The sequence below is a fragment of the Saccoglossus kowalevskii genome, chromosome 14 (assembly GCF_978046115.1).
Source record: "Saccoglossus kowalevskii chromosome 14, keSacKowa6.1, whole genome shotgun sequence".
NCBI classification, from domain to species: domain Eukaryota; kingdom Metazoa; phylum Hemichordata; class Enteropneusta; family Harrimaniidae; genus Saccoglossus; species Saccoglossus kowalevskii.
In genome coordinates this window covers 9,733,960-9,761,229 of record NC_140654.1, presented here as the reverse complement: position 1 = coordinate 9,761,229, position 27,270 = coordinate 9,733,960, and the positions used below count along the sequence as shown (strand labels likewise).

The 27,270-nt window shown below is 38.0% G+C and overlaps 1 protein-coding gene across 1 annotated transcript; it reads left to right on the top strand.

Annotated features, from left to right (window-relative positions):
• Positions 1-406: 406 nt before the first annotated feature.
• LOC144361508 (uncharacterized) lies at positions 407-12,872 on the top strand. The gene is made up of 2 exons (XM_078013483.2): positions 407-597; positions 10,680-12,872. The coding sequence occupies exon 2, from the start codon at positions 10,727-10,729 to the stop codon at positions 11,930-11,932; it is 1,206 nt and encodes a 401-aa protein (XP_077869609.1). The 5' UTR covers positions 407-597; positions 10,680-10,726; the 3' UTR covers positions 11,933-12,872.
• Positions 12,873-27,270: the final 14,398 nt, after the last annotated feature.

The following is a 27,270-nucleotide window of genomic DNA, read 5'->3' as shown; positions in this document are numbered from 1 at the left end:
ACAGTCAGAACGCAGCTCGTATAGCGTAGACGTCGGTCTCAGCGACTTACAGGGCTGTATAGCATACACTGATGACTACGCCTACACACTATCGGCGACTTTATTCTAGTGTTATACTAGAGCTAAGAGATGAACGGATTTCTTCTGAAAACGGTACGTGTTTACATTTTCGCCTAATGTAATTTTGATCCTGGCTAGCCGTGAAGTAAATCAAATTATTCATTTTACAGCTACCGTAGTGACGACGTCATGAAATTATCATCAACAGCGAGAAACTTTATCGTCATGCCATCATTCAATGCCGATATAAAACGTCAATAGTAACCATACGCCGATTTGACAAAAAATACTTTGTTTATTTCCAGTGCCCTTAAATTACCCGCAGTGCTGGCATGTCATTTGGGTGTTTAAAAGTCAGTGTGCATGCAGTTAAAGTCGTTAACATTCCTTTGTCATCTACATAAAGTAAAAGCCTGAAGCGTCCGGGTTAGCCAGTGTACAGTGGTAAAACGGGCAACAGTACTTTGCATGACATTCTATTAAGTTCTGCTCCCGAAACCATAGATCGTGCTGTTTGCATTCGAGCCCCATTTAAAGGTATGTTTATCTTAAGTGATTGTATTTTGTACTGTACACATTCAACTTATTTAGCCGACCCATGACCGTTTATAGTAACGCCGACAACCTTCCCATGTAATTTATACATAATTTGTAGGTTCAGTCGTTTTGTATCATATGTACTGATTTGTTGCATTCGAGGCATTCTGGGTTGAGGGTGGGTTGTTTAAGTTATCGGATTGAAAGCACGATCCATGTACGCTGTATCGCTGTATCTCGGGGTCAACACTGATTGGTTTTCAAGCAATTGTCATCCGAAATAGGGTCATTTTTATCACCCCAAACAAGAGTTTATAACGCACAGACATCGAAGTTTTATGCGAAGTTTCCACATTCAGACAATGATGTACTATGCGAAGTTTCCACATTCAGACAATGATGTACTATGCGAAGTTTCCACATTCAGACAATGATGTACTATGCGAAGTTTCCACATTCAGACAATGATGTACTATGCGAAGTTTCCACATTCAGACAATGATGTACTATGCGAAGTTTCCACACACAGACACTTCTGTTTTATGCAAACTTGAAGTTTTCACGCCCAGACAATTCTGTTCTACGTGAAGTTTCCACACTCTGGCACTAGTCTTTTGTTTTATACGACGTATTCACACACAGACAATTCTGTACTATGTGAAGATTCCATACTTGGGCACTAGTCTTTTGTTTTATATGACGTATTCACACACAGACAATTCTGTACTATGTGAAGTTTCCATACTCAGGCACTAGTCTTTTGTTTTTTTATGACGTATTCACACACATACACTTCTGTTTTATGCAAACTTGAAGTTTTCACGCCCAGACAATTCTGTTCTACGTGAAGTTTCCACACTCTGGCACTAGTCTTTTGTTTTATACGACGTATTTACACACAAACAATTCTGTACTATGTGAAGTTTCCATACTCGGGCACTAGTCTTTTGTTTTTTTATGACGTATTCACACACATACACTTCTGTTTTATGCAAACTTGAAGTTTTCACGCCTAGACAATTCTGTTCTATGTGAAGTTTCCACACTCTGGCACTAGTCTTTTGTTTTATACGACGTATTCACACACAAACAATTCTGTACTATGTGAAGTTTCCATACTCGGGCACTAGTCTTTTGTTTTTTATGACGTATTCACACACAGACAATTCTGTACTATGTGAAGTTTCCATACTCAGGCACTAGTCTTTTGTTTTATGCAAAGTTTTCACGCCCAGACAATTCTGTTCTACGTGAAGTTTCCACACTCTGGCACTAGTCTTTTGTTTTATACGACGTATTCACACACAGACAATTCTGTACTATGTGAAGTTTCCATACTCAGGCACTAGTCTTTTGTTTTTTTATGACGTATTCACACACATACACTTCTGTTTTATGCAAACTTGAAGTTTTCACGCCCAGACAATTCTGTTCTACGTGAAGTTTCCACACTCTGGCACTAGTCTTTTGTTTTATACGACGTATTCACACACAGACAATTCTGTACTATGTGAAGTTTCCATACTCGGGCACTAGTCTTTTGTTTTTTATGACGTATTCACACACATACACTTCTGTTTTATGCAAACTTGAAGTTTTCACGCCTAGACAATTCTGTTCTATGTGAAGTTTCCACACTCTGGCACTAGTCTTTTGTTTTATACGACGTATTTACACACAAACAATTCTGTACTATGTGAAGTTTCCATACTCGGGCACTAGTCTTTTGTTTTATATGACGTATTCACACACAGACAATTCTGTACTATGTGAAGTTTCCATACTCAGGCACTAGTCTTTTGTTTTATGCAAAGTTTTCATACACAGACAATGATGTACAATATGAAGTTTCCATACACAGACAATTCTGTACTATGTGAAGTTTCCATACTCAGGCACTAGTCTTTTGTTTTATGTGAAGTTTCCATACAGAGACAGTGCAGTACAGCACGTACTTTGTGAAGTTTCTATACACAGACAATGATGTACAATATGAAGTTTCCATACACAGACAGTGATGTACTATGTGAAGTTTCCATACACAGACAATGATGTACAATATGAAGTTTCCATACACAGACAATGATGTACAATATGAAGTTTCCATACACAGACAATTTTGTACTATGTGAAGTTTCCATACACTGACAATGATGCACTATGTGAAGTTTCCACACATAGACAGTGTTGTTCCATGCAAAGTTTCCGCACTCATACCACTCTGTACTATGTGAAGTTTCTACACACAGGCAAAACTGTACTATGTTAGTGGTTATTTCAACTCTGACGTGACAGACAGGACATTTTTTCGGCGATTTATGCTGACGAATTTAAATACGTTCACACATTTCATGGAATACTTCATCAATCGTTGATGTATGATATTCAGTTTTTCGGGTTTAACATTTTTTTTTTCAAAGTGGTCTGAAATGTTGAACTACAGGGTTTGTGGTGCAGTATGCAGCATGGCGAGACTGTCCCAGTGATGTAGGACGGAGTAATTAACTGTGTATACTTACGTTCATTCATGCTCGACCGAGCCAACGCTGTTTTGCTAATGTAGTCGAAACTGGTCAACACATCGCAACAAATTGTAGAACTGCCAGTGGGATAAACAGAATCTGCCACCACTGACATCATCTCCAGTAAAATTACCTGATCACATGATTGTGTTATACTTTTTAAAAGTAGATTTGGACTCATTATATTTATTTTATTGGGTATGTAAACAACATTTCTCATTTACACAGTGGCCCGTTGGGGTGTGCAACCTGCCACTTAGATACGCAGTCCCCATAACAATATTGATCCGTATAATAGTATACTGGGGGGTTAAAAGCGCCACAGTCGCCGCGTCGCACCGTGTTCACGCGAGTCCTACACAAGGTATACAACGCGAGTAAGATACATTGTTGCATGCAAAATGCGAAAGCGCACTATAAACGTTGGGCAACACACTCCGATTTGAGGTGTGGGCTTCCGAAATGGACATTGTTGGTGGTAGCTGCACATTGTTGTTTACACTGTAGTTATTTACATAAGCACGTTCTCGTCCCTGATTAGCATACCTGACGAGTACGTTATCATAGAGTTAGCGATATGTTTTTTCGACAGTTACAATGTATTAATAATGTAATAAGTATATGACATGCATATGTTAACTAGTCACAAAAGTTTTTGATATTCAAGTTAGCTATAATCATGTGTAGTGTTCCAAATACTTGTCACATCCAAATTACTCAAATTTCCAGTAATATCCAGATAATCAGGAATCCTGAGGGTACTTGAGACAGAGATGTGCCTCCAGCACTGACCCCAGAACCCTACCTTATTTCAAGATAGCCGAGATTCGAAAAAAAAGATACCTTTTCAGACAATTCTGCGAAAAATGGTTACCCGTTTTCAAACTTTTTTGACATGGGTTACGAAATGAATGAGTCGTGTTTTTCAGTCAGAATTTATGGCTTCAGATTTTTGAGCTTTATGTAAATAATTTCGGTATTGAACCCCTTCCAGAAACTTTGGCTCAAACAGGGGCCCCATTTCAGCCATTATTTCCCCATACATCGTTCCATTGAAAGAAGCCCCCTCCCGGAGTATAATCACATGATATATTCCCGACAACATTGTCGGACGTAAACATTGCGTAAACATTACATTTGTTTAGGGGAGATAGGCTGCACACTTAGCACCTTTGAAATGCACTTTACGTCTGACATACCAGCTTTTCATACCAGTGTGTTCCGAGCAACACGGGAGATGAAGAGGGGGCACTCCCGATAAATGTGCTCAAGTAGTCGTCAGCATTACACCTAAATCTGTGCCTTGCTTTACAGCCATGGACAACCGTGGATTATCAAGGAGATACCGTTCGGTACACTGAGTTACTCTGCGGTGCTCCAAGTGAGTGTTTACCCAAGTTAAGAGGGTAGCAACGTGCGCACGAGATTGTAGCACAGAAACTAGACACAATTAGTGGGGTAATGTGATCCGTATCTCTATGCCAATAATGTCTATATTGGTTTAATGGATCCCAAGTCCAATGTATGATTGTTGTTGCAGTCCCCTTACATGTTAAGTTAGAAGCCTACTACTGTTGTTTTTAACAAGACGGCAACAACACACTATCCAAATTCCTACATAACTGTTTCTTTGTATACGTGACGTCATAGTTTTGGAAATAATCGTTAAATTGGTGACTAATATTTTGTGTGGGGTATACAAACATATTTTGGAAAAAAAATGGTAACTACTGAGTAAAAATTGGTATTTTGAGGACAGTTTCCATGGACACACAGTGATAAAGAATTATCATATCTCGAAATTTTAAATATCGGAAGATGTATTCACCATTGAACTCTATGATAAAAATGTTAAAACTTAAATTTGCCGCCATTACTGTACTTTAACCATTATTTTTTTAATGTTCTTTTTTGTGCCGGCGAATATCATTATATTGACTCAATATAAACATACTTGAATTGTGGACATGTTCTGGATTTTTCATGAATGTATAAAATTAAAAATAGAAACAACGTGTGGCGTACGTGAGATCGTCTGCTTTGCTGGGGTAACAAACTAACTGGTAAAATTGCATTATGGTAGATCATATTTGGTAATCGTCCTAAGTAACTATTCAAAATAACTAGACATTTAGAGCAATGGCTCTTTATCGATAGCATAGAAGTAAATGTTTAAATGTATAGGTAGAACATAAGAACGTAAAAATACACAGCAACTTTTATTTATTTACTATTTTTATGATTTAACTGGTAAAAGGTAGTATCGTTGTATCGCGTACGATAACCATCATGTAGCGAACTTAACGATCGGTTCAACCAGCTTTTAAGAACTGCCTATAGGTGAGATCATACACAGTAGTCGAATCACATAAATACTATTATTTTCATATATTGTAATGTGATAACAAATAAACGTAAACATTTTAGTGAATTTGAATAAATCCCCGAATTGTTATAAACAAGAAGACTAAATATATTGCTAAAAAGATCGTCGTATTTAAAACTAAAGATGTTTCATTTATTTTTACGCAAAGCGTATAGAACCAAAGACAATAGACAATAATGTCTTTGATAGAACTAATATGTAATATGCAAAAAACTTAAACGCGCGTGTACAAATAGCAAATATAAAAACAAAACGAGTAATCGAATTTGTCCCATTTCAATGTCTTCCATTTCAATACAACCGTCCATGATAGTAAACAGTGAATCAACAATTCACAAAACAGTACGTAACTTATTATGAATGGCATCACAAACGTCCATAGGTTTGAAATAGACATGACCCAGATTTCGAGAATCCATGATATGTTCTTCGAGTATCAAAAGTGAAAATTCGAGACATATATCTAGTGAGACGATTCTTTGAGACCATGGTGAAATCGTAAGCTGGTGCCAGTGTGGGATGGCCTTGTAACCGTCTCATGAAACTACTATGAGCTTTCTCAAAAGCATGTAGTTAAATGTATAGACATAAGGCAGTAACCACGTTATGGTATCTCTTTATTGTACGCATGGAAATCATTATGATGTAAAAATAACGTCAATAGGGTTATGTCAATCTATCAAAACATTCAGTAAATTAAGTCAATATTAAGCAGGGACTATATGTCGTCATAGTAACCTACCATAACTGGACTGGAATCTAGTTGACCACAGAAGCATTCTGATGGGAAACCATGTAAATCCACACAAGTGTGATAGTTCGGATCCATGGCAACCAATCATTTGAAAACGTTAAATTTATTACCCTAAGGTTGAAGTTTGTCCAAAGAGTTCTCGCGACATTTAATGGGTCTATACAATCCTTGACATCGTGGTTGTTAGAAAGAAATCGTCGCACAGACGATGACGATTTCAAGGCCATGTCATCGCACTGTACGGTCTCTATGCCGCAGTAAGCTTACTCGATTCGTGTGCTCTAATACCAGGCTATGAGATCTAACGTTCACTGAAAAGACAACATGTATTACATGTGTAATATGAACGAAAAGATGTAATATTGTTTTTATGATACAGGAAAATATGATTCATTTCATCACACTGTATAGTATTTGTTCGATGAAAATGGAAAACTCGATTGCGCATGCGCAGTAATTATTATTATTATACGTACCGAAACAATTAAGTGAACAGTGGAGAACATTTACAAATATGTGCTGCAAGAACAACGTGTTTAGCTCAGAATAAATCATAAAATATTGCAGTATAATACAAGGATGTTGACTTTGAAAAAAATCAGGTTTAGTATGTGACAGCCATATTGTCATATACGACATCTGATGACGGGGCATTTGAATCCCCAGCTATTTAAAGAATATTTGATTCCAAAAGTGATGAAAAAATATATATTGCTAATTACCGATAATAACATTTTAATATAATTTGGCTAACTTCCACAAGCACGTAGTTTTGTATTATCTTCTACTAATAATAACCCAGTGAACATTGTACAGATGTATGATCAACTATCTAATAAAAATACGAGTAGGGTTATAGACATGTACTTTTGAGCTGAGTTGTAGGCAATATGCAATCTTCGTCACACGTTCATTATTATGGGTTCTTGCCTTCAGGATATGGAAGATGAACTTGAAAATACGGGCCATCGAATATTTGTCTATGGTAGAATTATTACTTTATATCTAGACTTTTTGCTGAATGATATGGGATGAAAAAGTCGTATATTATTATTTACATGCATTCTAATATTGTAAAAACATTTTAACATATTTTCATTTGACTTAGTGTCAGTGAGTTTCCAGTGTGATATTCATTTTGATATTTTCCCTTTCATTTTACAATATGCTAAGTGAATTACATGTATGCAAGACTGACTGAAACGTTTGGTGTGTCACAGAAGCACGACATCGTTTCGTGTCGTTTAAAATGACGCAATTCTCCCAGTGGGTTCGGCTTCGTTAAAATAACGGCACGGTGACAGTGATTAGACACGTTACAGCGAGGCGTTACGGTCATGTAGCAAAACTGTGTTCCGCTGCGGTAGGCAAGTCTAAGGTGGCATTTCCTAACAGAGTTAGATATTTGCATGAAATGACACGAATCACTGATTGTCTGTAGCTGTTGTGTTTACCATATGGAACAATTAACATTTCGATAAAAACGACTAGGTAATTCAGAATCTAGTTTACGACTGAAAAGTATGCCTATCAGGACTATGCAGTGTATACAAGATTAAGGTCACCATGCGTGGGAAATATCGTACACGTGACATGATTCTCTGTATGTGCTGATCTACCTGTTGATTTGAGTTGTGGTCTCAACATATGTATTGTTTTTTAATATCTTACTTTTGTTGCTATAAACTGATGGAAACACTGTATTTCTAAGGATGCAATAAATTATCTTTATTATTATTATGCCATCAGTTCTACATTGAATGACTGGTCCATGAAGTTAGAAAACTTATTTAAGCAGTCACATCGCTTTTATTATCATTATGACCTAAATATGAACCTTCACTCATGTAAGCGAACTCTTGATTCTCTGGGGAGTTTTACTAGTAATCAATTATAACACTTGATTTAGTTGCAGCATATGACAGAGACGTATAGTTTAAAGCGTGGTGGTCGTCGTGTTCGATATGGGACCCATAGCGATGTACACAACGCGTGTAAAATACATTGTTTGTTTACATGAAATTCGAAGACGCGCTGTGCGACGACCACCGCGCTTTAAAATGTAAACCTGTAAACGCTGTCTCTAGTTTTCTGAAAATAGTTTTGCGTTGGCCTCCGACACTGTTGTCTCTCCTGGCCTTTTTATAAAAATTGCATCATCAACTACTAGCCCGCAGGTCGAGACATGTATCAGGGTTTCCACAACGTCGCATACGCCACAGACATAATGCTTGCTTTGGTCTGCCCAGAGTAGGTCGCGACCACCGTTTCGGAATCTACGAACCATGGTTCCGGCACCGCTCCCAGCGATGACCGATCGTTGTTTATTTGATACACATTTCAAATAAGCATACATCAGTATATCATACATCAGATACATGTATAGGAACTGGCTACTTATGTCATAAACTAGTATGTATATATTCATTCATTAAGAAGGGGTGTTATCCATGACTTATGGGAGGTATCTCTCTTTAATTTCATTAGAAGATTCTGCGAATTTGATTTTAATTCTGAAGGAAATGAGTGGGTAATACTTTTCTTACATAATCACGTGACATGTTACTGCGTAGGAGTGCATTATATTTGCTACCACTCCCAGACGTGTGAAGCTGTTCCTTATGATCTTCGGATACCCTTGTTGATGGTGTTTACACTATTGATCTATCTTCTGTTCCCTAATGTTATTTTAATCCAGCAACTAAATGTGTTGCGAGATTAAACTTATAAGATGGAGTGCCTGAAATAACAATGAATTGTGATCGGAAACCCGAGAGTAAACACAATAGCAGTTCCTAGTGTTGTGCATAGCAAAGAAGGTGTGTTCAAAGGCCGCCACCGTGTCACTGACGCATGAATGAAAACAATAGAAACAACGGAAGATCTCAATCACGGAGAAATAGTTTAATTTCCGTTGTGTTCTTAGAAGAACAAGAATTCAATGACGATTTTGTAAGTTCACTAATATATAAAAAGACGTTTTCTGTAAAACTTTTATAAAGTTACGGTTGGTGTGTTTTAACAAGCATTGCCACTACACAACAAAGGCCGCTGTAATGTACGTGCACATTGTGTCGTGATCAGGCAGTTAGTTAGAGTGTTAGACGGATTCGAGGTGGAACCACGCCGTGCCATGAAATATTCATGAAGTGATCTAACACTGGCAATAACGACAGTCACAAATCACCATTAACTGTGAGTTTACGGGGAAAAAATGATATTTTACTTTTTGAGATTATCAGAGATTATCAGACTGTAAAGTTACTGACCGTCTTTAGATTTTAAGAGTTAGTATGCTTGGGTTTTATAACGCAGTCGTAAACATTTATCCAGCCTCCGTACTGTGTATTGTATTCACTTAGAGTCCACTGTTTACACCAGGTGTGAAGTCATGCTGTGGGTAACATACTACCATAGCCATGCTCGACGACATCGCTGAATGTTTGTTGTTCTAAAATCCGAAATGACTTCAGAAAATACAATCAGGCTTTATACATTAGACTGGGGCACTTCAAAGTTACTGGGGCGTGCGAATGTGAAAACGCGTAAATGCTTCACGGGTCTGTTCTAGAGTCTAACATCGCCCACGTCATAGCAAAACTTACTTATAATTTTATGGGAAAGTTGGTCATAAATCGCTTGGCAATGTTTATTGATTTATTATGGAAAATCACTTTCAAAAGTATTTTCACAATGAATTTCCCGTCTTACAGTGACGTATTTTGAGAAACTAGGCTAATATTTGTCAAACATCGCCATTTTTCCATAAAACACAATGTTAAAAAATATTTGCATTTTTGACAATTTTTAAAACCCCTATTTTTAAAATAATTTAGGAGAACATAAAATACCCCATGATTTATAATAATGTCACCAGCCTACAATTTGAGATATGGCATAATAGCGTTAGAATATGACAAAATGGCCACTATCCACTAAAATACAACCACTATTTTCTCGAAAATTAGTCTGGTACACTGTCCTTATATCGTCCAAGAGCACAATTTATTGCATAATTAATAAACTCTGGGTATTTGATTTTTGGAAGGTTTCTGCCATAAAGTAAAAATGGGACACAACGTGACGTCACCCATTTTACCCACGTAAAAGTATAATCGATGATTAATCGATATAATTTAAAATGTTACGAATTGACGTAATATGATTTTGTTTACCGTGAGTGAAACTTCAATGTGGCCACAACAGAATTTCTCGACAGGGGTCATAGAAATTCATGTTTTGTCATTTGTCAATGTAGTGTAGATATGACGTCATATCTTATGTTTTGTGTTGTAAGGTTTAGTAGACTGATTTTTGTTGTGTTGAACTAATGTTGTTTTCTGTTTGTTATCATTTTTTTCAAGAATTGTGAGTAACCGTCTGTGCAAGGTTTGTTAATATATATTTTTTTTAATTTCAGATTAGCTACTACTCATACTCATATTGCTACCAACTTGAACTATACTCATGATGTCATCAAGTGCTAGGAAAGCTGACAAAGCCACGCGAGACTTCCATAAATGGAGTGAACTCGGAGTGACGCCATTACGAAGCGAACTTTCAGAAGACGTGCGTATGGCTAACTTGAGGGCCAAGCGAGTGTTAAATCAGAGGCACAAACTTTTTGAAAAACAAAGGAAAATTTCTGTGTGTCATCTGATAAAAGAGAAATTACACATGGTAGGAGAGATCGGCGACGGCGACGGAAGTAAAATACAACTGAATTTGCTTGTGAACGAGGATGAACATGAACACAAGAGCGATCCTACGATCTCTCACGATTCTGGGGCAACAACTTCCGCTGGATTAAAATTCCATGAACATAATGATAGCGAACTCGGCGTGATGGGCGATACTCATCATGAGTTTATGCCCAACAGAACAATCGCTTTCGCCGAAACACGTGCTGCCACAACTGGTATAAATATGCGCCACCAACGTCGCCACTCCGACGGATCATTGCTTGACGTGACGCAAGATCTTTCAACCAATAATAAAAATAGTAGAAACAGAGTGAGAACAGCGCCCCCATATAGAACTACGCAACAAAGAACCAATCTTATGCAGCATCTTTTGCAGAAGCGACCGAAGAGCGCATTTGAGAGACTTTCACAAAATTGCTTTAAAAGAGGCCCAACCGTTAAAGATGTTAGAAGTCGTTTGCGAGAGGAGTTCAGTATACCAGTTGAAGAAAGATGGCCAGACATCACGCGAGAAATGGAGAAACGACGGAGAACGTTAAATCGGCACCCGAAGAACGGCAGAACGTCCGAGTCCAGCTCACTATCTGAAGGTTTAGCACGCGAAGGGAAGTCGAGGCAAGAAATCGAAGAAGAAATCAAGGACTTGAAAGATTTTGATAAAGAATTTGCAAAACAGATGGCAAGAATACGTCTGAGTGATACGAGGCGGGATGGAACAGCCAGGTTGCTAGGGAGTCCACGCATTATAGAAGAACATGAAGATGTCCAGCAGTCTGCCTCCAAGTGGCGTTATGAGGAAAAACGTCGTTATCTACTCGCGGAAAACAGACACGAACAAGAACAACACAGTGTCCGTATGAAAATATTTTTATCGCACCTCGAAGACACAGGATACATTCCAAAGAAAAGACGTTATATGATTCCCAAAACTTATTATGAGAGAAGTTATGTTGGAATGACTTTCGAATAAATCACTACACGTTCTGGATTATTCTAGTATTCCTTCAAGGCTTTGAAGGCAAACAATTCGTAAAGGGGAATATATTGAGTACTGCTTAAGGGCTGCAGAATCACCTGACATTTCCGCTTGTCCGAGTACTTCACAAATCCGCCATCTTGTTCACCCCTTGGTGAAAGCTGCTAGAACCAATAAATATAATGTATAGAAAATAATAGTTAATAATAATAATCCTTGAATAACCAAAGACTGCGACTAACTGCCAACATTTTCTATTTATATTATCGTTAGCAGCTATTCGAGTTATGATACTTTCATAGTTTTCCAAATAACTATATATGACGCTATGAATTCGGAGGTAAAGCTTTGGTTGGAGTTCTGTGAAATTCCGAGCAGCCAATGAACGAGCCTAATAATCATTTGATGATGTAACCAAAAACATAATCTTCGACTTACGAAACCAAACACATGCTGTCGGTCAAGGAGGATAAAATGTTTCTCTTTTTTAGATGTTCGAGGTGGCTTTGATAGAAAAACACGATATATTATGATTTAACAATTGTGGCAATTGTTTGTCACGTATTGCTGCCACTCAAAGTTTTCATCATGTTTACTTTATGGAAGTGTGTATATCCAGACTATAGTACTAGTAAATGGTTATATCTTGTGTTATGACATGAACATGGACATGAATTATGTGTGTGTAATATACTTGGTAAGGCAAGTACATTATTGCTCGCTTATAACCAACGCAACGCAATCCAACGCAACGCAACGCAACATAAGGTTATATATATTTATTATGAAAACATACATGTCAAATCAATACTATTATTAATTTAAAACTCAGTACTATATTTATTAATTTTCCGTGATTTTGCAAATTTTATGTTAAAATTAATGTTAAATAGATGTATTATTTGATATATATAAAACATCTTATTGTATCTTACCATTCACTGCCGTGACTGTGCTGATTGGTCATGAGATATTCGAAATCAAAATCAAACAAATATGTACATGAAGTAAGCGCTCTCCGGGACAACAATGATGAACATCGCCCTCTACGGAGATATTACTTATTGGCGACTTTCTTCAATACAATAGTTAAAGTGAGGGTGTTGTCACCTGCGCATGCCACATACGGCCATGGATTGTCGTTGTTTACAAAAAAGCGTCTATCCATAAGACTTTGCGTTTTAGCGTGCGTTGTTACAGTCGCTCGCTTAGGGCAAGGTCACTCAACAACGCACGCTAAAACGCAAAGGTTCGTGTTCAGCGACCGTGCTTAGTACTTTTTCTTAGAACTTAATTCCCGCTCGTGCACAGATGACAATCCATCTAGGCTCCAGCGAGCCCACATTTTTTAAACTGAAAAAAAACAGACGAAAAGAATGTGAAATAAAATCTATAACAATATCAGCTTGAAGAATATAATTTGCTCTTTCTGCACAAATTGACTCCATTTACGAACAATATAGAAAGCACGGCACAGTTCAGCAAAGTTGGAGGCGTGGCCTGATTCAGAATTTGTTCTATACACAAGAAGGCCACCATGCCCTCTCACTTACTAGTCGCTAAGAATACAGATATTGAGTCATACTGGTACGATTCTTTATTCGATTATGCGTGACTCCAGTAACAAATGATTGCATTTTTGCCGACAGTAATTGCAAGTGCATCTGTTTACCCAGAAAGTGCCTTTACCTCTGTTAACGTTGAAGTCGTATAACAAATGAAAATATCAAGAATGTACCCATTGTGCAATAAGTCTCGCTTGCTCACGGCTAACATGAGAAAATTGACTAAAAATGTTGTTTTTTTAAATAGCAATTTTTGTATATAAGTATTTCGCAGTTTTCTCAACATACATAACTGTATGGGACACAGCGTATTTTTGTTTAATGTTACCATGGAAATGTTGCTACATGATTGTACATAATAAACCAATATCTAATATTGTCATCATATGATCTCTGTGTACATTTCTACATGTTTCCACAAATGCCGCGTTTAGTAAATATTAACAATTTATAAAATATTCTACTGATTTGTCATTATAAACGTAATTGCAGAAATTATAAAAAATCGAAAGTATTCTGGCATATACTAAAAATAATGCAATTTTTTGACTTTATGTGCAGTATGACAGTTGAATGAAAAATTAGATTTTCTATCTCCAAGGTAACGATGTCAAGGTTCATTCTGTGATATTGTTATGTTTTGTGCAACTAAGTGACCGTGGAATGTGGTAAATCTATTGCCGCCTATAGCAAAGCCGTCATTCATTCCAATATCAAGATATACTGTGTCGTCGATATTCAGTAGTAACAGAAGACTCTGGCTCTGGACCAGATCGCCATATGTGGAGTATATACCAGTTTCCATATTCTGGTTTCTTAGCATCCGCACAAATGCACGTTGTTCTGGTGCAACATATACCGAAAAACCGAACTGGTACACACCGCTAACGCGACACGTGAACACCCCCGTGGTGATGTTCATTTCGCCTGTATTAAGATATGTGTGATCATAGGTGACTACGACAAAACTGGACGAGTTGGCTTGTTGACTGTGTTCACTGGATACCGAGAAAGCAGAAAAACCCAAGCCTGGAAAATACAAAAAAATATGTTATAGCAAATCAGTATATGCAACCAGGGCAAGGCGATTAATAAATAGTTGAGACGTGACAATTGATTCTGTGATGAGAGGCAACATTTTTCAAAAACATCATTAAATTAAACGATCGACTGCAAAAAAAGGACGTGAACGACCTTTATTACACCTATCTGGATTGTTCATCGCTGCATCGTCGAATTAAAAAAACTGCGACTAAAGTTGTATTCCAACTTTGTATGATCTGTCATGAATTTGTTTTCGCGTATCTGTTAACCGACTTAATTAGTTGATTATTAGCGAATTGCTGTGTTATGTCTGTCATCGTTCAGGTCTATTTGAAGTTTTGGACGGAACTTGGCTCAGTGATTTGGAACTAATTACGAGATATCCGTCGCGATTCTGACAGTTGGTATTCCATAGTTATTAATGTAGTGAACGATTAATCAAAAGATATGACGTATTCAGTGCTTAGTGTGATTGGCTTTATGATTGAAGGTTACGCCCTAGAGTCTTTTTACTGCTTTGTAATTGGTTAGAGTTGTGAAAATGAATAAAGAGAGTTTGAGTTGGTCTTAAAGAGTACTCTACGATAGACGCAGTCTGAGAGTAGAGAGAGGGCAGTCCTGGAGAGTCGAGTCCAGTCTGAGAGAGAGTCCAGGGGCGAGCCTTGACGTAGTCCAGTCTTGGGCGAGTCTTGGTTCAGCCTTGTGAGAGTCTTGGGGACTTTTCCCCAGGGCGCTGTGTCTTATAGAGTGCTCGATTGACCGACTAAGACGAGAGCTGAAACGTGTCTCGTTGTGTGTGTCTTATTTGACTGTAAAATTAAAGTGACTTTCCCGATCCCGTACCTCAAGGGGACGAGATATAGAGACAGAGACAGAGACGAGATTCCCCCCTGACAGTGTGGAGACCCCGAGAGAAAGAAGATTTAACCCCTGATACGTGGTGTGAGAACCCTGGGCATTGCGTCTTACGCACATTGGATCCTGTGAAGAAAAGTGAAATGGCGAAGATGTGTCTTTCTTGTGAACCGAACTAACTGGCTCCATGGCAGAGACGAAACTGCGCTTGACGACTAACGGCTTTACCCGAACGACACCGATGTACAACGCTGAAGAGATGAAGACTTCTGAACCCCTTATGAAGGACGAGTACCGGATAGGACTGTATAATTAAGAATTGATAGACATTAAAGACAAGAAGAAGATGAAAGAACGACCCAGAATAACGCGACAAGAGAAGAGACGCTTATAGACTTTGACTTTAGCTATCTGTGTATTGCTTAGAGAACCGCTCATTGGACACTGTAACGGACACTGTGTAACTCAAGGACGTTGAACTCTTCACAATCCTAACCCTATTGCTCAGTAATGTAATGTATTGCTGGTTTTTTCTATTGTTTTTACCGTGTTTTTTTTTTGTGATGTTGAATTGTATATGTGTAAGCGCCTAGATCTTTGTTTTGAACTGATATTTGGTGACGTGCGAGGTCCTTTATAACGATTTAAGCGCGCCTCAGTGGACAAGTATTTGCAACACAGTGTTTTGAGTTTTGTGAATTTTTATGGAGTTTTAATGAGTTTATGAGTACGGAATATGATGGGAGGAGTGATGCCCCCACGTGTTTTTTTTAAGAGTTTTGAGATTTGTCGAGTACAGAGATACCGACGTTTTAAGAGTTGTTTTTGTTTATGTGTTGTTTCCGGAATACTTCTGACGCTTTTTTGAGTTGATAGCACCTTTGTAACGTTTTTTAATGTCTTTTTGAGATGATAGTTTGGAGCGCTTATATACGTATTGTTTGATAACGCAAGCTTTTGTTCATGATTGACAGGATTATATGTAACTCAGTAGTTTCTATCGTTTTGTTTTCCCCGTCTTTTTGCCAGAGAAGTAATGTGTTATGAAAGCGACTTTGTCTTTGCATTCTGTTTCCACGCCGTATGACCTTTGTTTAGATTAACGACTTGTGAGTTCAGTTGAAGTTTATAAGCGTATGTGACAAGAGTTTGATTAATAGCTTTTTATTCATTGTTTATTAGTTACCGCTTTGCAATGCTTTAACCGAGAGACGCATCCCTGGTAATCACGTGATCATGCTGTCGACTGCAGCGATTGGCTGATCGCTTGGTTACACCGCAACGCCTTAGTTTTTTTGACTTTTTGATATAGAGTTTGTAACCTTAGTAACGGAGAAAGTGAAGCGACGGGTTATCTCAGCGAACCGTTTTGAGAAAAGCGAGTCGATTGGTAGCCTTTCCCTTGTTTTTGTTTCATAACCGTTGATATTTGTGACTTTATAACCATTGTATTTAGACTTTATAATCATTGTACTTAATTAGTGTGTTTTACTCTTTTTGATTTATTCCTTTTATTAGTACTATATTTAACCCGTATGACGATGAGTAGAGGACGATATCTTTGATTTGTGAACGTGCAATGCCGAGAGGCATATCTCAGTTTGGGTGAAGGGATGTGTCATGAATTTGTTTTCGCGTATCTGTTAACCGACTTAATTAGTTGATTATTAGCGAATTGCTGTGTTATGTCTGTCATCGTTCAGGTCTATTTGAAGTTTTGGACGGAACTTGGCTCAGTGATTTGGAACTAATTACGAGATATCCGTCGCGATTCTGACAGTTGGTATTCCATAGTTATTAATGTAGTGAACGATTAATCAAAAGATATGACGTATTCAGTACTTAGTGTGATTGGCTTTATGATTGAAGGTTACGCCCAAGAGTCTTTTTACTGTTTTGTAATTGGTTAGAGTTGTGAAAATGAATAAAGAGAGTTTGAGTTGGTCTTAAAGAGTACTCTACGATAGACGCAGTCTGAGAGTAGAGCGAGGGCAGTCCTGGAGAGTCGAGTCCAGTCTGAGAGAGAGTCCAGGGGCGAGCCTTGACGCAGTCCAGTCTTGGGCGAGTCTTGGTTCAGCCTTGTGAGAGTCTTGGGGACTTTTCCCCAGGGCGCTGTGTCTTATAGAGTGCTCGATTGACCGACTAAGACGAGAGCTGAAACGTATCTCGTTGTGTGTGTCTTATTTGACTGTAAAGTTAAAGTGACTTTCCCGATCCCGTACCTCAAGGGGACGAGATATAGAGACAGAGACAGAGACGAGATTCCCCCCTGACAGTGTGGAGACCCCGAGAGAAAGAAGATTTAACCCCTGATAGATCTATAGAAAACCTCTCCCTGATCCGTGTCAGAAACATAAGGGCTTTGGATTTTCAATGTTTCGTGAGAAATATTTTTAAACCGAATCCTAAAATCGAATTAAGAACAAAATTGTTCGCAACAATGAAAAGTATGTTTCATTTGGTGACTAGACACACAACGTTTGCTTCAGTGATCCTATATTTTAGCATTTGTTTCCAAACCAATTAATTTTATCATTTTTCACTGTTATCACATAAGTTCTGCATATAATACAAATTAGGAATGCAGCTTGCAGAAATCGGGATACTTCGTACTTTGTGCATAAATATGAAGTGCTTCAAACAATCCTTAACATAACAGTGGTTTACAGATCTGCAATTCGTGTGTGGCTTTCTAACAATAAAAAAAAATATTCCAAATGCAGTGAGATCGTGTAATTATTGAGACTTGAAAGTCCTTAAGTCCTCGGGGATTGTATAAGATATAGAACCCTATGGCTTGATAGTTTTTAATTCAAGTAAATATTCAGCCAAATCTAATAAGAAGAAACGACTGAAGACTCGTTGTGTCGTCACCGGAAGCGCTGTCCCAGCACAAACCTGTGTCATATGACGCCTTACTAGCCGATTTTGGCTAAAATTCCGCTCCGCCGCCTCTTTACAACAGTGTTTATACGCGGAACTTGATATTGCTTTTTACAATTTGGGTTGCCTTTTGAATCACATATTTTAGTGAAATATTGTTTATAGAGTGAAATATTATTGTCATACATAATTCAATCTTTGAAACAACAGAAACTAACACATAATAACGATAATCAAATTTGTGTTTGAAGTTCGAAAGTAGTTGCGTTATTTCCGGTTTCAACTAGTTCGAAAATAGAACGTCCTTGAACGCAATAAAATCACGCGTAGAACTCCATCCGAACCAGCGTAAACTTATTGCAATTTGTGCGATTTGGGCCCAGTTTGTTCTTACAAGCTTTCTAAGTTTCATTTATCATTATTTAGTAAACAGGTCTCTGAAACGATTTAATATATCCGTAAAATACGTGGCAATCGACAATTGACTTCGAAACGTTCGAAATTTCGAACAAACTCCCGGCACACCTAGCGCGATATGCGTCAGATCGGTGTAGAAGACGCCGAACTGCAGCGTCAAAGCTGAAGACTGGGTTCAAATTCGAACGTCAGAGGGAGTGTTTGAATACACACTCCATGAGATCCATGTGATTATGATGTCGGTCATTGGCTTTCGGACTATATTCATGAGTTGATAGTTATGCAGTCTTTGAGTATAGAGTCCCCTGTCACATTTTCAATATGCAAATTTTATAGGAAAAGTAGCAACTAATTAAAAAACTTCTACGTACGTTTCCGGTACATGTGTAGTGAATTCACGTTTGGCAAATTTCTAGAGCTTTTATAGCGTGTTCAAGTTTAAAGGAAACATCAATCCAAACAACATAATGACCTCTAACGAAAAAAGCTCAGCAAATATAGGAGAATGCAATTTACAGTTTTTTTTATATCACTTTCATTCTCTAGATATTCAACTTTTCATCAGTATTATGTAGTCAGCCATCTTGATTCTCAAGCAAAGGATTATGGGTAAAGTATAGCATCATAGAATCTGTTGTCAGAAATTGAGAAAATGATTTCATCTATAACTTCAAAAGTTGAACTTCAAATTGGCTGAAAGTTTAAAAATTGATAGCATATATGTTCTGGTGCCATCCATATTTATAAAATAGTTGTCATGGAAACAGAACTGAAAATATTTATTTTTATGTTTTTCTACCAAATGCTCAAATTTCCTCATATTGTATAAAATTTACCAATGTGAGTAGGTTATATAGGTGATATATTACATGTTGACCACAAAAAGGGGACAACGAAAATGTCATTCTATATTTCACGACTAAAATATCGATTTTCATTTTTTTAACGTTTTTTAGCAATATCTTCACTTATGTGTATTTGTAATATTCTAATTTCCATTACTATAATTATATACACGAGTAATATGCACAACAAAAATTTGAACTAATTCGCATCAGTATTTCTCATGTTATAGATGAAATAATTTCCTCAATTTCTGACAACAGATTCTATAATGTCATACTTTACCCATAATCCTTTGCTTGAGAATCAAGATGGCTGACTACATAATACTGATATATAGTTGAATATCTAGAGAATGAAAAGTGATATAAAAAAACTGTAAATTAAATTCTCCTACATTTGTGGAGCTTTTTCTTTAGGGGTGATTATGTTGTTTGCATTGATGTTTCCTTTAATGAAAAGGAGCATATTGTCTTTTTCCCCAGAACGAAATGCATTCAAGGCTTTTGACAGAACTCATTTACATTTGCAAATGTTAATTCAAATAAAGCACCTCATATGCGGACTTTTATTGGATATAACGCCATCCCGTTATAAAGTACTGGTATCGCTTTGTCGCAGGCCTGGGTGGGATGAGGCTTTATATCCCCAAAGAGTCCGCGTACGAAATGCTTTACATATTATATGATAATACACACCTGGAGACAAACGATCAATGTTTCCATACTTGTTTTCAGCTTGCGATATGTTGAAAGTGCGTCGAGTTACATCTAATTCTTCCATAAGTTGCCGATTTGCTTGACTAAGTAGTTCATTATCTCTTTTTTCTTTTTTCAAAGCTTTTCGCCATAGTCTATTTTTCGCTTTCATGGAGGACACTTCTTTTCGCAATTGTTTTTCTCCTCTGTGCGAAGACCTCCTCAGCACTTTCATCTTTATATCCTGATCCGCAATGCGCGAGTCCAGGGTATGTCTATCTTGTTCTAATTTCAATACTCTCTCTTTAAGGCTTTTGCTTATTTCCACAAGTTCTGTAACTATGGTTACCAGTTCATTATTCTGGTTAATTGTCTCTTGGAGTGGAAACGTGAACTCAACTGGAACTGAGTCTGGATGTTCAGAATGTTCAGAAAATGTAGCATTGCCAAGAATGCCTGGTAAACTTGAACACGTCACTATGACAACAAACGCAAACAATCGTATATGCGCCATTTTCAGGAAAGAAGACAGTAACTAAAACAAGAAAATAGAGTAAAGAAATATATATGATTGTTATTGTGCCAAATATAATATAAATATCACATTTTGATCTAGAATAAAAAACAAATGTGAAGATTCGAATGACTCTTGTAATTGTGTTACGTAATCATTCATTTGAAGGATTTGTAGTGATTAGTCGAATTGGTTTATTACGGTGCCGTCGGCCCGGGTATATCCGCCACGCTAGTTAACCATTCAGTAACCATCCTTACTACTCGATTCGCCATCTTTTTACATTTAGAATTGTATTTTTTTAATACATATCCGTAAGTTTGTGAGATCACATGACACCAATATAGACGTGACCAGCATTGCTTCCGGCCTGCTTGAAAAACCCACGCTCACTGACTTTAAAATGTCAAGACATTAGTGATTATGTGTGAAAACACTAAAAATAACTTTATGCTACTGTCCTCTGGCTGGCGCTAAGTGCCTCCGGATCTTATCATTTTTGTTATCTTATTAATTTTTGTTTTGCAAATAATTATTGTCTTACGCAAATTCATCGAACAAATGTTGCTGTAAATATTTTGTATTGAAGGAGTATGACCTGCGTTTCTCTCATTGTTTATATATTTTGTAATCCATTCAGGTAAAACGCGCGATTCAATCAGCCCACGTATTCGCGCCCTCTAGTGACGAAACTTTCCTGTGACGTCAAAATGGCGTGTATCACAATGAGTGAAAGCAATGTCGTTCAAATAGACAACTATGCTTAAAGGGCGGCAGTCGTCGTGCCGCGTCCTGTTCGATATGGGGCTCATAGCGACGTATACAACGCGTGTAAAATACGTTGTTTATTTACATGAAATTCGAACACGCGCTGCGCGACGACCACCGCGCTTTAAATGCACAGCTGTGAAACATCTCACATCAACATTGTGAATCTACATAGCACTTAGACTTTCACGCTTGGTAGAACCGTGTAGCTTAAACTAAACTGAGCTTTGCAGTGTACTAGGTGTTATGATGTTATACCATTTTTTCACGCAGGGTAACACTGGAGGGTCGTTACACTGGTTCCTGGCGTTCCTTGCGAATGGCAAGTAGGGCATAGATAACTAGTAATTGTCATATTGTTCCACTGGACCTGGATTCTGTCCCGAAGTCACGTGACTAAGTGGCGTAATTTCAAAATATTCGAATTTTCATTCTCAGTAAACAAGTCTGCCCCATTCAGTTTGCTTGCTTAAAGCGGGGGTGTCGTCACCTGCGCATGCGTCAGATGAACATAGCGTGTCATTGTTTACAAACAAGCGCCCACCTATGAGCCTTTGCGTTTTTAGCGTGTGTTGTTATCGTCGCTTGGGACACTGTTGGGACTCAATTCACGCGCGTTTAAACTTGGGGTTGTTAATGATCGGTAAACTGATTATTGGAATAGGTGTTATGATGCTATACAGTGCATCTGGCAAGTTACCCCAGTTACTCGATCACTATGCCATCACATACAAAAGTCAAGAATTCGCTACACTGACCCCGATCAGTATGCATCTGTGCGTGATTTCGGGGCGGAGCTACGTCACAAGATGTTCCACGTTGCCAAGACGCGCACCACTGTACCATGCATTTCTATGGGCTCTGTGCGCGCTGCTGTGGAACGCCCGTCGAGGAGCCGGTAAAAATAGCTAATTCGAGAAAACAACACAAACTCAACTTTGAAGTAATCCTGAACAACCGAATTTTTATATGTTACACTGTTCGGGGGAGCCTCAACAACCATCCCAAAGTACCGTTTTCTGAAAGTTTTTGGCCGTGATGGTTGTCAAGCGTTGAAAATACCCGGATCTTCGTTTAAAATGCGGTGGTCGTCGTGCCGCGTCCTGTTCGATATGGGGCTCATAGCGACGCACATATCGCATGTAAAATACTTTGTCTGTTTACATAAAATTCGAACACGCGCTACGCGACGACCACCGCCCTTTAATGTTATAGCACTATATATGATGACTTGCCAACATACTTCACATGTCAATAATGTCCATATAACTGATTACTATAATCATAAAAATCTAATTAGATCATATATTTCCAGTTAAAGCAGCAGTGGATTTGGCAGTTACAATGCTGGTTGCTAGGCACCAACGTACTCTAGTTCTAGGTTTAGACACCAATTAGGTCTGAATGTCAATATCTCAGGTGGTTGCCTTGGAAACGCAATTTATATCGTTAATTAGCTATTATAATTGTATTGCTTATGTTATTGTAATATGACATTATTAATTATACTACTAGTATACAATTTACATAACGCGATACATATTAATAAGATGGCGTGAAATAGGCTTTCTGAAAAATGGTATGTATTAATAAGACTGACGGAAACAGAAAGCATAACTTATTATTGCCAATGTTTATACGGACATGCAGTCAGAGCAGATTGCCAAACGCGTCGCGTCTGAGCCAGATCTACTTTACAATGGGTTCACCTATTGTACAGTCCTCGAGGTTTAACTCCAATATATTTGGACAGTGTTACGTTGGAGGAAAGATCATAACTTAGTTAAGCCTCGCGCGGATTTAGGGAGAGGCCCGCAAAAACAAATTGACAAATCATTTGACAAACCCAGCCCACCGGAGGTGTTTGACCCATTTATACAACTATACTAATCTTACGCACACGGAAGTGTTTTCGAGAGAGGAATTAGCATAATTATTTCAATGGTAAACAATATAAGATAATATATATAAATAATATATATTGGTCATACATATCGTGACTGTTATAGTTTTACCAATAGCATCACGGACATTACAAATAGTAAATGAACTTTGCTCAACAGCGTTATTAGGGTTGCCATGTAAGGCGTGTTTGACAGGGTTCCATGCGACGCATACTACGCGTCAACATTGTATTTTTACGTAGAATTCAAACGTGCTTGCTTATGCCGAGAATGCGATTTCAATGGAAACAATTCTAACTCGAATTTCGTTTACCCAGCCGAACTATAAACAAATTGGTAGAATATGACAAATTTCGACAAATCAAGAACAAAATGGTCCGGATAATGTTATTATCATGATTTTGTGAATATAGCTTCACATCAACGGGTATGAACTACGTTGTTTGTATAATTTGTTTTTCGTATGACTAATTCATTTGATACTGGACTCAAATTAGTTTTGTAGTACCAAATGAATAAACACATAGCAACATGTCACATGACGAATATCATTTAGGATAATATCATGTAGAAATATTGGAATGATTTTTGTTTTAATTTTATAGATGTCACTTGGTTACTGTGTTTGCCTCCGGTATATTACTTGGCATCACGTAAGTTATTGTGAGTCAGTTCGGCGTGCGTTAGAAATTGTACGTTTTGTGTCTAGCAACACGATAACTATCGGGAAATGTACCACTGCGTTAAGGGGTCAATCAAACCAAACGCATTGTCTTCTGACCCGGATGACCCCACTTATAGCTGTACACGACACAGTAGAAACAGGTTTCGCATCAGACTGAGATAACGTAAGACGTCAATTAGTAAACACTTGACTTCGCGTGTCGGAGTCACGTGCCCCTATACCCGTCACCGGAGTGTTTCTGTACTAGTAGTTAGTCTAGAATCAGAAAATACTTGAAATGCGAGAAAAAAGTCTGCATAAAAACAGACCCATACGCAAGCCACTCTGAAATAAAATAAAACTGGTCCATTTCATAATTATCGAGAACAAAAATATGATCGAAAAGCCAAATTTGCTGCCCAGTAGAAATGACGGGTCGACCATAATGTCACGTGACACGCGTCTAATTGGTTTCCGCATATTCGTATTCATAAATATTATCGATGAACACACTGGGTCGAAATATATATTGAAGGAAATATTTGTTTACCAGATGATTTTTAGTCGATACATCCGGGTTACTAGCTGGTACTTTGGATCCGAGACTTTATAAGCAGTCTAACCCACGCGTCAACGACTGAGATTTCATGTGTAGCAGTCTCGCAGCACTAAAACAAATCATAACTAATAGATGATTTCCCAACCTTTCTCAGGGGTAGCAGGTATCTCCTCGGGTTAACTAAACGTGGTCGTACATGAACAACAAATAAAACGCTGCTGTGATCATCGGAGCACGTAGCTTGCACTGTCGCTAGACTGAATGATATAACCGCATATGTGGGGGTCGGTGTAAAGTCCGTATGAATGAATGAAATAAAATGCTTATCGCTTAAAACAATAAATAAGGCGTGGATGCGACAACATGGATATCGTGCTTTGATGAGCAGTGTTATGCAGACGTGTTTGCGTTGCTAAACTGCGCTCAAACATTCCAATCATGATACTCCACGTAAAATGGGCCCCTATACACACATCCCAGCCATAGTAACGATAAAAGGGGCACGCATAATTTTTATAAAAAGTATGTCAATTTTTATATTCAGTAGAAAAAAAATCACCGTTTTTTTTTTTCTCATAACATTCAGCAGTCACTGCAAATCGTAATAAAATTACTGACCATCAACTGCCATTATCTTTTATTACTCTATTTCATTATCGATCAGTATTTGATTTCCATTTAGAATTGTTTACCATAGCTTGTACATGTGTTTATAACGTAAACAACAACTATTTTATTCTTCGGAGGAATTCAGTGTCATTTCAGGTTATCTTTTTTTTTAAAAAAAAAAGGTTGCTCACAATCGTATTAAACATTTCTATTGATTGTCTGAAACAATAAAACAATGTATGACGTAGTATGTGTAAAATTTCATATGTAAATTATATTATAATGAATATAGTATCGGTAACACCTGAGCGGAGCGAAACAACTACTTAACGTAGTCATTAATAACGGTTAGTGAATGTGAAGTAATAATATTACGATTGTTTTCCCGGGTGTACGAGGCAGCCAAAGGAATGTAATAAGGTGTCGTATTTTTGCTGTGTTGATAGAATGTGTGCTATGAGGCAATGTGTGCTTATGGTTGTGTTGAAAATGATTTATGTATGTAAAATGAAACATACTATACTTGGTAATAAGAGATGGGGCTTTTTTAAAAATTTGTTTTATGGGTGAGTTCAGCTCCATCTGACGCCACTACTAACATAGACCAGACTCAGTCTGACCAGACTACCAACCCAGACCAGGCTACATCTGATCTCACTACCAATGTAGACCAGGCTCCATCTGACGCCACTACCAGCCTAAACCAGGCTCCACCTGACGCCACTACTAACATAGACCAGACTCAGTCTGACCAGACTACCAACCCAGACCAGGCTACATCTGATCTCACTACCAATGTAGACCAGGCTCCATCTGACGCCACTACCAGCCTAAACCAGGCTCCACCTGACGCCACTACTAACATAGACCAGACTCAGTCTGACCCGACTACCAGTCTAGAACAGGTTCCATCTGATCTCACTCCAACCCAGACCAGACTCCATCTGATCTCACTACCAACCTAAACCAGATTCCAATACTAACCGAAACCGGGATCCATCTGCTCCCACCCAACCTAAACCATGTCTGATCTGATCTTCAACTTACATTCTAGTAGAAGCTTAAGCGCCATTTGGTAGTTTATTGCTGAAAATAATTTAGCGGACATTTCAAATGAAGTAATATGGTCAAGGACTACTCGATGTTAATACATTATGTCTATGCTAGATTGATCGAATATACAACCGACTTTGTTAAATGTATCTACACCAGATGGAGCATGCGCACAAGTGCGCCCTCTAGCGATGAATCGCTTCCGTGACGCCAGCATGACGCGAATGACGGGAAAGCAGGATGTATTAGTCATTCTTCATTTAGAAACTACCCAATCTTCCCCAAGAACAAATTGCAATAATTAATGACTACCAAATGAAACGATTGTGATCGACGCTGTGAACTTTCTGCATCTTTCTATCATCTACACCATAAGTACTTGGATTTTAGAGGGTGCTAGAGGATTAATATGATCGGTGACTTGTCAATAAATCTGGTACGATGAACGTTGTATGGGCTGACGTGTAATGGACACACATTCAACATTATGTCTAGCATTGCTCGGTAAACTTTGTGAGACAATAACTTCATAAATTTTCCTAGCTTCTGGAACAAAGAATACCAAATCTGTTGTCTTCATTTTGAGCGCAGACAGATTGTATGTTGAAGTATCTCATGAACGTAACGTGGTGATGAATTATTCCCGGCTGTTGATATACATTATTAACTACAGAGGCGCAATGTCTAGCCGTATCCATACAATTGAAGAATTTAGTCCCGAACTCGCTTTGCACTCTAACAATGGACGCAACTATGAATTCAATAGTATGATGAAATAGGCGTACATGTCTGGTGGAAGAAGACAATGTTATCCAATTGCCATCCCTGACCAGGTTCTGTTTTTATGCCAGTGTCAAAATTGAGTGGTTTCCATGTGATTCCACTACTAAATGAGCCTAGACTTGGCTATATTTCATGATTATCTGCAACTTACATTCTAGTAACGGTTTAAAGCG